This window comes from Papaver somniferum, chromosome 9 (assembly GCF_003573695.1).
Source record: "Papaver somniferum cultivar HN1 chromosome 9, ASM357369v1, whole genome shotgun sequence".
NCBI classification, from domain to species: Eukaryota; Viridiplantae; Streptophyta; class Magnoliopsida; order Ranunculales; family Papaveraceae; genus Papaver; species Papaver somniferum.
The window spans coordinates 190,844,491-190,858,821 of NC_039366.1; the positions used below are offsets into that span (position 1 = coordinate 190,844,491).

The 14,331-nt window shown below is 37.8% G+C and overlaps 2 protein-coding genes across 2 annotated transcripts; one reads left to right on the forward strand and one right to left on the reverse strand.

The window, feature by feature from the left end:
• The first annotated feature begins 8,299 nt into the window (after nucleotides 1–8,299).
• On the forward strand, nucleotides 8,300–9,602 carry LOC113308541. Its single transcript, XM_026557005.1, has one exon. It carries the CDS (start codon nucleotides 8,548–8,550, stop codon nucleotides 8,884–8,886), a length of 339 nt encoding a protein of 112 aa, XP_026412790.1. The 5' UTR covers nucleotides 8,300–8,547; the 3' UTR covers nucleotides 8,887–9,602.
• Nucleotides 9,603–10,177: 575 nt separating this feature from the next.
• Nucleotides 10,178–13,134, reverse strand: LOC113310778 (zinc finger CCCH domain-containing protein 40-like). The gene is made up of 4 exons (XM_026559561.1): nucleotides 12,835–13,134; nucleotides 12,061–12,330; nucleotides 11,636–11,859; nucleotides 10,178–11,284 (listed from the first exon to the last, which is right to left on the reverse strand). The coding sequence occupies exons 1-4, from the start codon at nucleotides 12,937–12,939 to the stop codon at nucleotides 10,414–10,416; spliced, it is 1,470 nt and encodes a 489-aa protein (XP_026415346.1). The 5' UTR covers nucleotides 12,940–13,134; the 3' UTR covers nucleotides 10,178–10,413.
• Nucleotides 13,135–14,331: the final 1,197 nt, after the last annotated feature.

Here is a 14,331-nt window from a genome sequence, read left to right on the forward strand (position 1 = left end):
GTACCTGTCTCTTGTGATGACTTCTAGGAAGAACTCTATGATTACAAGGTTCTTGGTTTTATGTGGGTGTAGGATTCTCTGTGGTAGCCGACAGACTATTTGTTCCATTGATGGTCGATAAAAACAAATTACGAAGCTTATAAATTTGTTTCCTCCTGGCAAAACAACGGATAGCATAATGATTTCCTTTTCCACAAAAGTTACAAATTCGTGGAGGAGAAGTAACAACAGGTACTTGTCTAAACTTCATAGCCACCGGAGAAGATAGTACGTTGTGAAAACTTTTCTTGGCACACTCTTCATCTGGAGAAAATCTCATTCTGTACGAAGACTCATGAGAGTCAGTTTGTGCAGAAGAATTTTTCTTTAAAACAGAGTTTTCCTTTTCCAAGGATTTGCACTGTCCATGGGCTATGCCAAGAGACACTTCAAGTTTTTCCTTCTCAACACGAAGTCTTTCAAGATCAGATGAATACGTCTTGATCAAACATTTTTCTCTAATTGAGCCTTCTTTAACCAGCTTTTCAAGATTACAAATCTTTTCATGCTGTAGATTGTTTTCTTGAAGAAGTTTCTCAATTTCCCTAGAGAAAGACCCTATAATGTTATAGATTACTTGTTCAAGATCAAAAGACTTTTCAAATTCATCAATGAGTTTACCATGATCCTGTAGATCAATACACTAAGTAGAATTTTTTTAAATTCTGGTGAGCTCCTTTTCAGCTTTAGCCATTATATCCAATATCTCATTGGAGGAAGAATAATTGACACAAGATGAGTCATTCTTCTAACCTCGGGATTCAGAAGAATCATCTAAGGAGTGACCCTTTGAGGTATTTCCGAGACACTTGAAAATGTTGACAGCTTTAGGAGGCATATTGGTATGCGTATGAGATTCTGTCCACAGAGTCAGATCGCTACAAACACATACTGATGAGGTCTTAAACGTGTTTGCCTGCTTTGATACCAATTGAAAAAGCGGGGGTCTAACAACACCACCTAATATTTCGCTTAGCAATCTGTATGGACTAACTCGAATAAACTTTTAAGAGAATCAACAAGACTCAATCAACTAAAAGTAAATCAACTAGTTATTATCTCAATCTCTCAATTTGATTGTTACTCAAACAAATAGAAATCTGTGAGTCAAATCAAAGAGAGATAACTTGGACGGTACCAAAGACCAATATCCAAGGATCAATTAATATCAATGAACAACCAAAGGTTGGATTTCCAATTAATGATCTTAACATACGACCTGTATTATTTCAATTATATAAACAAATATAATGCGGAAAAGAAATAACACAGACACCAGATATTTTGTTAACGAGGAAACCGCAAATGCATAAAAACCACGAGACCTAGTCCAGATTAGATACACATTGTATTAAGCCGCTACAGACACTAGCCTACTTCAAACTAACTTCGTACTGGACTATAGTTGAACCCCTATCAGTATCCCACTGATACAAGGTATAGTTGCACCTCTACGCCTCTGATCCCAGCAGGATACTACGTACTTGATTCCCTTAGCTGATCTCACCCACAACCAAGAGTTTCTACGACCCAAAATCGCAGTCTTTGATAAATAAACAAATCTGTCTCACACAGAAAAGTCCATCAAAGGATAAATCTGTCTCCCACAGATAAACCCTAGTTTTGTTCCGTCTTTAGATATGAAATCAAGATAACAGGAACCAATTGATAATTCGGTCTTATATTCCCGAAGAACAGCCTAGATTAATCAATCCCCTCTCAATAATCCTTCCTGAATACACAAGCGGATTATTGAGGAATCACGAACAGTGAGACGAAGATGTTCGTGACTTCTTTATCTTACCTATCGGAGAACTCGGACATTCTCAAGCCAATCAATCGATTGTACTCGTACGATAGAAAAGTAATATCAGATCACACAACTACGATAAAAGTAGTACGGTCTGGCTTCACAATCCCAATGAAGTCTTTAAGTCGTTAACCCGAATTTAGAGAAGAAACTCAAGGGTTAATGGAGATCGACTCTAGCGAGCGCACTAGTATCATACAGACGTGTGGGGTTTAAGTTTTGCTCTAGCTAGATGTCTCCTATATATAGCCTTTCAAATCAGGTTTTTGCCTTAGTTACAAAGCAATCCATATCCATCCTTAGATGAAAACCTGATTTAGATTCAAGCCAATATCTCTCAACCGTTAGATCAAACGACACAGCTTTTCAAACACACTTATCGCAAACGTTTACTGGGTTCGTGAAACCATGCCCCAAACGTGTACGCATATGTTGGTTCAACACAATAACCAAAAGGTTAACCATATGAGTATCTCATATTAACCTGGTTCCTCATTCACCATAACTAGTTCACTTGACTCAAACGAACTAGTTAGAGAGTTGTTCAATTGCTATGAGATCTTATGTAACTACACAAGACACAATTGAAACTAAGATGATTCGATTCGATTTGAACCGGCTCAATGAACATTATAGCCACGGTTTGCATAAAGCATTCCTTAATAATTATTGTTTCATGTTCAGATCACATCTTTAGATCATAACCACTTAAGTACACAAACAAGTTCGCGGACTTAAGATAATCAGTTGAGTTTTCCAAAATCAACAGAAATTCTCGGAAAGAGAACTTTCGCCAGTTCGCAGACTGGGTTAGCGGACTGAGTTCGCGGACATAGCAGCAAACGAGTTATTTGGAAATCCCAGCAAAAATTTTCAGTTTGAAAACTTCCGTCAGTTCGCGGACTTAGCCAGCGAGCTGAGTTCGCGGAATTGGCAATCCAATTCCACAGAACCTCCGATTCTTCTTGCTCAACAAAGTTCAAAGAACTTCGGATCAAGGAATACATGGTTATGTAACCTAAACTCTCATTTCAACCATTGAGACATTCTCAGAGGACACTATGTAGCTGTTATTCACAGACCGATTCACGTCAGAGCAATTCTCAAAGTGATTGAAACTTTTCATGACTTTCGTCACTAGGTGAAGATAAACCTGATCAAAGCGAGACGCTTTACCAACACATGAATTTCGAGAAAAAGATAAGCATTGAATACTCAGCTCGAAATATCAAATGTGTTTGATCTAGTCTATATAACATACGACTTTTGTCTCATAAGAAGTAGGAGATAAAATAGATAGACTTTCAAGTGATAGATAAGTTCAAGTCTTCACATACCTTTTTGTTGATGAAGTTCCACGGTTCCTTGTGCAGATCTTCGTCGTTGTCGTTGAATCGCCATGAAGTCCTTAAGCTCAACTAAACTTTTACTATTCTAGTCCGAGACTTAGTTAATAGGCTAGAAATCAAGACTTATAGTTTTGATCACTAACATTGACAAACATGCTTGATATAGCAACGCATGCGAGTTCGACCGAGCTATGATCTAACAAATTTGATGTAAGCAATGTTTTTTTGCATGGGAATTTAAAAGAAAAAGTTTATATGGAGCAACCTCCTGGATTTGTTGATCCAGATCACCCTACTCATGTTTGTGAACTTAAGAAACCCTTGTATGGACTTAAGCAGGCTCCTAGAGCATGGTATGAGAGATTTAGTGGGTATCTTCTTAAAAGTGGTTTCAAAAACTCCAAGTGTGATAGTTCCATGTTCATCTATCACAAGAACTCTGAGAGGATGATTCTCCTAGTCTATGTTGATGATATTATTCTTGTTGGGACATCTGATTCACTTCCTACTTCTTTTATTACATCCCTGAAGTCAGAGTTTGCAATGGAAGATCTTGGCCCTTTACATTATTTTTTGGGCATTGCAGCTGTTTGTGATTCTTCATCTAACAAGATGCTTCGTACTCAAAATAAGTATTATATAGATTTGCTCAGAAAGCATGATATGTTTGGTTGTAAGCCATGTAGAACTCCAGTTGGCTCTGGTCCAAGGGTTTCTGCTTATGATGGTACTCCTCTGCAAGATGTTCCTTCTTACAGAAGCTTAGTGGGTGGTATTCAATACTTAACACTTACCAGGCCTGATATCAGTTTTGCGGTTAACTATGTGAGCCAATTCATGCGCAGACCTACTGATATTCATTTAATGCTTGCTAAATGCATTCTGAGGTATGTTAAAGGATATTTGGGGTCAAGGTATTACTTTGCAAGATGGTGATTGTTCCAAATTATATACTTACTGTGACAGTGACTGGGCTGGATGTCCTGATACATGCAAGTATACATACGACTACTGTGTTTTTATTGGTGGTAACTTGGTTTCCTGGTCTTCCAAGAAACAACATACAATTTATCGATCTTCCACAAAAGCTGAGTACAGAAGTCTTGCCAATGTTGCTGCTGAAATTTTGTGGCTTTCATACTTATTTGAGGAGTTATCTGTCTACTTGTCTCTTCCCTGTCGTCTCTACTGTGATAATCATGGTGCTGGAAGTTTAACTGAGAATCCAATTTCCATGCTCGCACAAAGCATATCTAGGTGGATTATCATATGATTCGTGATCTAGTTGGTTCTGTTTTTTTGAAGGTTTTATATGTTCATACTCTCAGTTAGATTGCGGATTTATTTACCAAGGGTTTGTCTAAGTCTCAGTTTTGCTTATTGAAGGACAAACCGATGCCTGATGTACGCGCATCTGTTTGAGGGAGGATGTTAGACTTAGTCAAGTAATCAAGTATATGTACATTGTACGGACTCATTTCCTACAATTTAATCCTAGCCACATTATTCATATGTTACAGCTGTTTTGTGTACAATTACATTTATTACAGTGTGTCGGTCACCTCCTGTAAATCTGAATTCTGTTGAGTCCAAGACTCTATATAAAGACTCATTCATGTAATCCTCTTTTTAACTTTATCTAATACAATAGTTCACACTTCTCTAAGTTGAGAAGAGACAATATTGAAAAATGAGTTTTCTGTTGGTGTTCGAAATGAAGGAGAAGATGATTTGAATCGAAGAAGAGATAAAGAAGAATAAATTAGCATATGGGTTAGCTTTGAACTCGAGTATGGTGGAGATTTGAGTATGTTGCTGGTGAATCTAGAGAACCAGAATTGTGAAATCAGGGTTGCATCCATATTTGATTTTGGCTTTGTTTGAATTAATCTGGTGGAGTTGTAGCTGTCAATTGAAGCAACATGGGATCCGAGAAGATTGAAGACATAGTTGTAATCTCTGTATGAAGGATGAGATGGGTCTGTGGTGATTAAACTGGTTACAAAGAACGTAGTACTGGTGTTGGTTGTGTGCAGGTTGCAGTTATGGTTTGTGGTGATGTTTTTAGTGGTGCCACAGATAATAATAAATGGCAGGTGATGGAGGTGATATGAGGCTGATGTTATGGGTTTGGTTCATCATGAAGTTGCAGGTGAACTGAAGTTGTCATGGGAAGAACAGATGGTGCAGCTGAAACGGCTAGAGCGAACTGTTGTGTAACTGGTGTTGCAATTGCAGCTGTTGCAGAGGCTACAGACTAGAGACAGAGTTATGAATGATGTTGTTAAACTGTGGGTTGTAGGAGGTTGCAGTCTAGATCTGTGTGGTACTTGAAAATACAAAATGGTTTATGCAAGGAGATGATAATTCCAATGAGGTTGATTTGAAGTTGTTTAGATGAATGTTAGCTCAGGGAACTGGAGTGGAGAGTTGCAGCTGTACAGGTCATGTATTTGAATGGAACAACATGCATGCGCTGTAATGCAATCACAGGAATGGTTGCAGCTATATGTATTTGGAACTCAATCTGAGGTGAAGGTGATTGTGTTGCTGCCAAGGGTTGTGTTGCAGTTTGTGTGTGAAGTTGCATTTGCAGTTGGTGTTGCAATGATCAAATGGAAGTTGCAGGAATATGAGCTAATGGGTTGGTGGAAGTTTGAACTGGAGATGTAGAATGGTTTGACAAGCTAATTGTGTAGCAGGCAGTGGTGTTGAATTTGAACTGCAGAATGTAACGGAGGTGATGTTGCTTCGCAACGGAACTGACAAATTATGGTGCTGAGAGAACTGAAGCGGTGAATAACCATTATGGCTAGATTGCACTGGTGAAGCGCAATCATTACGCTACACACAGCTCTGGCATGCAATTCAGCTCAGTCAGGCCAGTTAGACTCTGACTCGTTTCTGACTCATGACATTATTGAGTTGACTCGGGTGACTAGACTTGACCAGGTTTGACTATTCTTTGACTCGGTTGACCACCGAGCTGACTCGTTGACCGGGTGGACTTTGCCGGTCACCAGAGCTATGTTCCGACTACTTTTCCGTCTAACTTCCTGCGGTGAACCCAGTTTACCGGCGACAATTTTTGGACATAATTTTACATGGGTTTTTTCTACGTATGGACTTAGTGGACCACATTGGATATGGGATTTTGGAGGATTGACCTAGTTTTGGAAAGATGAAAAGCTAAAAAAGGAAAAAGTTTCTACTTTTGAAGGTCACGTATTTTTTTACTTGGAGCTTTGGAGAGCGACGACTAGGGTTTGCTTTCATTTTTATGTTTCATCATCTTCATTTTTGTTATTCATTATGATGAACTCAAAAGCTATGAGTAGATAACATTGGTTATGGGATAAAGTTGATTTCTCAAATATGATATTTTCATCTATGAGTTAGTTTTGTCTAAATAATTTGTTGTTTATGATTCGTGGTTTATATTGTCATATGATTTGAGTACTTGTTAGGTTGAGTCCAATCAATCCAATTTGCATTCATTTCTAGAGCCATATTAGGATTTTCAATACGAAAAAGTTATTTATCCCTGATTCTAAGTAGCATAATTGTGGGTAATGCTTGTAGTGATATATCTTACTAGTCATAAATGAATCATAACCTTGATTAAATCGAATTAGTGCTTTTACACGTTTGATTGCCTTGATTAGTCATATTCCATATAAGTGTTTTTAGGGAGTTAAACTTAATTGTGCTTTTACACTTTAGTTTGCTTTCTAAGAAGAATTCACATATACATCTTTTAATGTGGTTGTGATGAAATCAGGGAATTAGCGAGATATACTTGCGATCAAGGTATCTTAGGACTTTTAGTAAATGGGAGATTAAAATACCAATTCTAGTCATCAATGAAAATACATATTTGTGAATGATACTATCACGTGACCAATATCTTTCTCTTATTGATTATTTTCATATTTTATTGCTTTCAATTTATTTTTATTACTTTTCTAAAACAAAAATCCCCCGATTGTTGTATTGTCTCGATCTCGTATCCATAGACAATCACACAAAGTGTGAACCGATTAGTTGTATTATCTCGACTCAGTCAATAGACAATTATTTTCGAAGAAATGACTTATAGGTGGAAAAGTTTTAGATCGAGGTATATTTAGTACCCTTGTCTTTTCACATTGATGCTTTAATTTGGCAACATGTCCAAACTATTTATCAAACCATTTCATCATCTCATCTAAACCCTAATACTATAATGGGAAATTTATCGTATGCGTTCATTAACAGTGACTCTTTTAGACAAGATGTTCAACCATTGCATTAAATTATGACGTTCATTCCGGAGAAAGTGAAACATATATTGTCTTTCCTCTCTTTGGATTGTGGATGAAACTAAATATGGAAGTATACGGAGAATCCTTATGCAAAGAAGTACAAACCCAATGAAGTAACGGAATTGCTACGAATACCGACATTTCATCCCGATTGTGAGAGAGAGAGTGGGGCCCATCTTAATTACTTTCTAATCCCAATGTAGAGAAGTAATTGAAGAATGTTAATGTGTGGATGTTTCGAATCAAAAAAAAAAAAAAAACTATTTATTTATTTAGTTTCTTGCGTGGACTAGATAAGTTTTTGTTCATCGGACAATTGACATTGATGCTGGCGCTTCCGAAAAGTTCGCAAGTAAACTTACTTTTCCATGATATACTTGAGAGGCACAAGTCATCTTGGACTTTGAGCATGAAACCTAGAAGATCCCTGCTATAAAACTTGCTCCATCATTATTCGTGTCAAGTGGAAATGGTAGAGAAAGTATGTCTGCAAATGCAATACCAATTTACTAAAACTCATATAATACAAGCTAGAATGCCCATTTATCTAATATAGATTTTGATATTTTCCAAGTAAACCGGCACCCCCGTTACCAACGTTCAGAGTAAAGAAGTACAATAATTTCTTCTACTAAACTTCATGACCACCAACACGGGTCCCTAATAGTCCAAGTCAAGACCCGATTCCAAACTGAAGCGGCAGGAGCTAAAAGAGAACAAAAAAACATGCCCCCACAATTGTTTAGTGCCATTTAGTAGTGCTACCCCTATACCCTATCTAACATGTGCCACTGCCTTTTGGTTTGTTTCACTTTCTTTTTCCTCGCAAGTTATCTTCATCACTCAACAAAAGAGACCTCAAACCTGATAATCAATTCAATTCAATTCAATTCAATTCAATTCTTCCCCACCCACTAATCCTTCACCAAAAATCAATCAAAATCTCAACAATAATTTATGGGTTCAATTTTAATTTGAGTCAACCATATTAGAAATCTTACTTTGATACTTAGATTTGGAATTAAAGATTTTGGGAAAAGACAACATGAATTACAGAAGCCTGGAAGATTTTTGGAGCTTCTATGTAAGTCAACATTCAAAAGCATCAACTCGTCGTTGGCATTTCATTGGTACGATAATTTCTATCTTCTTTATAATCATTGCAGTTCTCTTCAAATGGTGGTTGATTTTGTTTGCGCCTGTTTTTGGGTATGGATTGGCTTGGTATAGTCATTTCTTTATTGAAGGGAACACCCCAGAGACATTTAGACATCCGTTTTGGTCTCTTTTATGTGATTTCAAGATGTTTGGTTTGATGCTTACTGGTCAGATGGATAAAGAAATCAAAAGGCTTGGAAAAAGACCTGTGTTGCAGGTCTTCTGATCAATCCAACTTGTTATTCATGTAATTGTTTGTCAATGTTTCAACTGGTAGTTGTGTTGTACATACAACATGGTCACTGGAACTCTACAAGACTTTGCAGAACTCTCCAGAGTCTCCACAACACGGTATTAGTCTTATTTCTCCACCATACATATAGGCGCTTTAGTTTTATCTTGTTGATGTTTGTATTGAGTAATCCATGTACTTCAATTTGTGAATCATGAATATATGGATGGAATGTCAGATCATGATGTGATGTTTTGATGTAGTTGTCTGTGGAATTGAAGTAGTAAAGAACTTTCCCAAGTTCCATTGTTATATTCGAGTTAGAAAGCTAGTCTTGTTCTGGTGCGGCCATTGGTTGTAAGGAACTTGTATGATGATATTTCACTCTTGCGCTCCTCTGGCCAATATACATTCACAGCATAGATGGTTCGAGGATCTAAGGATGTTTCTTCCGGTGCTAAGAGCTGCGTGCCCATGCTGAAGCATGCCTCTTCCTATTGGAAGTAAGCCGAAATTGAGGTGCTGCCAAGTTTAAGTTGAAGTCTTTGTATAAATGAACTATACTAGCTGACAAGCAATGAAGCAATTGCAGTTGGTCATTGGCTCATTTTGTTTCTGCAAAAAATTCACTTTGAGAAATTTAGAGAATTTCATTGCTGTATTAGCAACTGCATAAAAATATATACATGTTTGGTTACTTTGGTGTCTCAGTTGTGCTATATAAAAAATCCGATAGTTAATGTCGTTCAGATTACAAAAAGTGTCATATTTTGCTGCTCCTGCCAACTAGAACATCAGCTCTAACTAGAAAGTAAAGAACAACAGCATTGAAAGAGATTTTGAACTCCCGAGTTCCTGGCAGATTTTGGACGAGAACCATTAACAGCTGTAACTAGATTATAGCAATCACTGATGACGACAAAAAGAAGTGATGCTTAGTTTTTATGTCCAATTCAAGGAAACATGGAGAGCTTTGGCTTCTGCATCTAAGGTGCAGTTTGCCCAGCCACTTCCTCCATTGACATGTCAGCAGTTACCTGCAGTAGTCAAAAGAACAACCCCATCATATCCTTCAGCGTTACGAGTTTTAATGAAAGCTTTCATAATCAGGGTTGTCTTCCTGATGATGGCATTATCATATTTCTTTGTGAAATCAATTTTCTTTTTGATATCAAGGAGTCGATTTTTTTTTAAAGGTATTTTCTTTTTTTTTTGAAGGTAATCAAGGAGTCGATTACTTGGTGTTGTTTACCCTCCAAAATTGACAAGAATAAAACTGTGCTCGCATCAAAACATGTTTACCCTTCTTTGATCTCGATCAATATTTTATAGCAGTTGCAATTACACCAAACAGTTCCTAAAAATCAGAAGAATATAAGGAACGAAAAGCTGGATACAGTTTTGCGCGAAAAAGCCAGATACATAAAAGAAAGCTAATGGAAGAAGCGATAATCAAAACTTCAAATACAAATAATGCCACTTGGACCTGAATTTTTATAACAAGGACAACCCAAAAGAAAACTAGTTACTGGACGATCCCGGTGGATCTGAGGGTTTGTGCTCATGTGGAGGTTGAAGCTGTGCTGCCCCAGACGGTTTCTGCTGAAATGGGGGTTGAGGCTGTGGTGCCCCTGAAGGTTGCTGGTGATAAGGCTGTGCTCCCATAGGTGGTGGTGGTTGAGGACCGAGTGGCTGATGAGAGTACTGCTGATAAGGTGGAGGTGGAGCCATATACCCATATGGTGGATAATAAGGTGGGTAGTGGCCTTGCATTGGTGGTCGCTGGTAAGGGTAATGAATGCCTTGATCAATTAATCCACTTGAACCGCTGCTTGAGCCTTCCTGGGATGGAACTACAGCACCCATCCTCTGAGGATCCATAGATGGGTAATAAGCTCTCTCGGGTTGTGGTGGAGGTGGGATATTGAAATAAGACATAGGTGCTGAAGGTTGGTCTTGAACCCCTGGGGGTTGGACTTGATTCTGCTGCTGCGAAATGACTGCCCTAGGTAGTAACCCCCCATGAGTTAGTGCTTGCTGTCTTGCAGCTTCGTCGTCTTGGTTCTCTAACTCTGCCCTCTGCGCCTGTGATCTCCCCCACAAAAGCTTAAGCCTCAAACCCTTTATGACCAGTTTATTTGAGAGCTCTTCTGCAGCCTTCTCTGCACCCTCTCTAGTCGTGTAGGTTACAAATGCACATGCTCGCTGGAGTACCATCCTCACAGACTCGATCTCTCCATGAGAATAAAAGTTATCTCGCAAGTCCTGCTCAGTGACTCTGGCATCAAGCCCACCGATGTATAAAGTTTTGATGCTTTGATCATCCGGGGGAGCAAGCGATGGCATCTCACCGGCCTTATTCAGCAATTTTGCTGCAACCGGGTCATTTACCCTGCAAACAATACAATCAACAGAAATGAGCAATCAATGATGTTAATGCATCCAACTAATACCTTGTGCTCGTCCAAGTATGAGAATATGTTGTTTCAATAGTTAAGTGGAAAATATATAATAACCTAAATAAATAAGTATGTGACCATATACTAGTCTGGTTTTCTAAGAGTACATAAACAGAAAGTAAAAATGTTATAATATGTAAATGGTTCTGAGATCCGCATCACATAATAGCTTGTGTCGTCACCATGGAAAAAGACAGGAATAGGAGGAAAACAATGGGAAAAAACCCTGCTATACTGGTAGAGTATGAGAACAATTAAGGCCTCATATATGATAAATTACATACCCATAATAACGATCTTTTATATTTTGCTGGGACAATTCTCCAGTAATGGGCATTTCATGTCTATAGGGACATTCAGCGCCTCTGGTACATTCGCCTCGAACAAAGAAACTGCAAACATGTGCTCGATTTCTCTTGTAGTATGGAGTTGTCCTTTGTAGCTTCAGAATAGTATCATTGGGGCGTGCCTTTCCATAAGAAGATTCATAATCAATTCCAGCTCTAGCCTGCGGTAAGCATAGACATAGCAAATAATTTAGCTAAGAACTCTGCTTGCACAGGGGTACATAAAAACATAGTCAATAAACTAATACATAACGCCTATGCTCCTTGCATTCTGAATGGACACCTAGCCTGCAAACTTTAACAGAGTGCTTCAACTTAAAAAGAAAAAGAAAAGAAAGGGAGATGGAAACTATAAATCATACCCTACGATCGTGCTCCTCAGCAAAATACTCTCTATTGACATCACTCTTTGGAATAGAGTCGTTTGAATCAATGGCTAGAGCAGTATCCCGAACTTGCACCGGCAACCCATACTCCAAATCCAAAAGACACACCTGACACACATTTTTAAGCTTACTGCATGTCTGGCATACCTCGGTTTTCTTGAACCTGGCATCACGACCAGGCCTCCACCTGAAAACAGTGAACGGCCGTGTACAAATCTTGCATTCTTTATCATAATCTGCTTTAGTCTGCATATTACAAACCACCAAAGCAAATAAAATGTTAATCACTATACTAACTAATTTTCCATTGAACTTGCAATATTCTTTCTTGTCATTAGGCCTGCAATAAATAATAGCATGGCAAACATGGAATAGAAACATGTAATCCAACCAGAAACAGACAATTTACATTGTTTACCACTACAGTTTCCAAACTGAAGTACATCTCTATACTATAATTGAGCTTATATCAAATTCCTCATCTCTAGGGTTTCAAACAGAGCCGGAAGACTCAGAACTAAGGTATTAAGCGTCTGGCTCCAATTGAGAAACTAGGGTTTATAGAATCAACCAAATTATCAAATCAAATTCTAAGTACTACAAGCTCTAAAAAATACAACCAAATAATCTAATTACAGAATAAAAAATGGAGGAAATTTTCAAGGGTTTCATGAATTTTGAGGGTTAGGGTTTTGAATCTACACTAAGAAACCGTATAAAAGACAGAATAATCTAGGAATTTTATCTTACCATTCGAACGTAAGGATTATCCCCAAGACAAGATTCACAAATAATGGGAAAATCGGAGCGTTCCCAACCATCCGCTTCTAGATCTCTAAGAAATCTATGAGCCATCGTGTGTTTACTGGTTCTCACAGAAAGTAACTAATTAATATCTTTGATTGATTCAGAAAACCCTAGATTGTTTACAGCGACGGAGAGAGAACTGAATAATTTGCCCAACCCTAACAACGATGAGGTTTGGGAGAGAAATCTGATGAAGAAAAAAAAAACGTTCTCCGCGCTCTTTGAAAGATCGCGTGAGAGGTAGCTCATTAGGAAGGCTCGGAACCGACTTGATATACGATAAGGAAGGTGTTATTCAATGACTAGCATTTAAACAAGGGTCACCTAAGTATCTATATCCATTATCCACACCCGTGTTACATCCACAACGCTCATATTTCCTAGGGAATCCCTACTGCCGAGGATCTCATTTATTTTTTTTCTTTTTCTTAAAAGCAAAGAAAGAGGAAAATACTTCTTTCGAACAAGTTTTACTGTGGAATTCAACTTACTCAAAGTCTGATGAATTCCAAGTCGGTGTCATCTACACTTTTTCCAAACCATGATTTTGTGGAATGGTGTGTGGAATCCAAAAAAAAACGTTATTCTAAATAGCGTGCTAAAAGACGAAAAACGTTGTTCTAAAATGCGTTAAAAAAGTTATTCAAAATAGCTTTTGCGTCTTTTAACATAAGTCAAATAAAGAAAAGCCACTCTTTATTTCAACTATGCAAATATTTTAGTAAAATACTATTGATCAAGTCAAACGCTATTCTTTCTAGCGTTTCTATGATTCCATCATAAGACTTGAGCTTCCATGAACATTCCAAGTGTTGAGGTTGCATGGAAGATGAAAGATGGAATCTTTCCACCAAAAGAATTGCTCTAAGATTATACAAGGTAAAGTCCATAGAAATTTGGTGAATGGTGGAGGGTTTAGGTGTAAAATTTAGTCCACATAGATTGTTCTTAGATTATTTTGTTGGATTGGATAATTGTATTCGGATGCGGCGGTGTATTTCCATAATATTGAATGTGGCCATATGATTTTATTCAGGGGAATGTGTTATGGGAAGGTGGATATTTATTATGTTATAGCATAGCTCGGTCAACCTCGCATGTGTTGCTATATCAAGCATGTTTGTCAATGTTAGTGATCAAAACTATAAGTCTTGATTTCTTTCCTATTAGCTAAGTCTCGGACTAGGATAGGAAAAGTGTAGCTGAGCTCTAGGACTTCATGGTGATTCAACAACAACGACGAATATCTACACAAGGAACCGTGGAACTTCATCAACAAAAAGGTATGTGAAGACTTGAACTTATCTATCACTCAAAAGTCTATCTATTCTATCTCCTACTTCTTATGAGACAAAAGTCGTATGCTATATAGACTAGATCATACACACTTGATATTTCGAGCTGAGTATTCATTGCTTATCTTTTACTCGAAATCATGTG

What these genes read in the sequence shown, in the direction of transcription:
- LOC113308541 (XM_026557005.1), top strand. Translation starts at nt 8,548, where the DNA reads ATGAATTACAGAAGCCTGGAAGATTTTTGGAGCTTCTATGTAAGTCAA.
- LOC113310778 (XM_026559561.1), bottom strand. Translation starts at nt 12,939, where the DNA reads ATGGCTCATAGATTTCTTAGAGATCTAGAAGCGGATGGTTGGGAACGC. An exon ending in ATAATCCTTACGTTCGAATG is followed by an intron (nt 12,331 to 12,834) that starts GTAAGATAAAAT and finishes TGTAATATGCAG; the next exon opens with ACTAAAGCAGATTATGATAA. An exon ending in ATAAAAGATCGTTATTATGG is followed by an intron (nt 11,285 to 11,635) that starts GTATGTAATTTA and finishes TATTGTTTGCAG; the next exon opens with GGTAAATGACCCGGTTGCAG.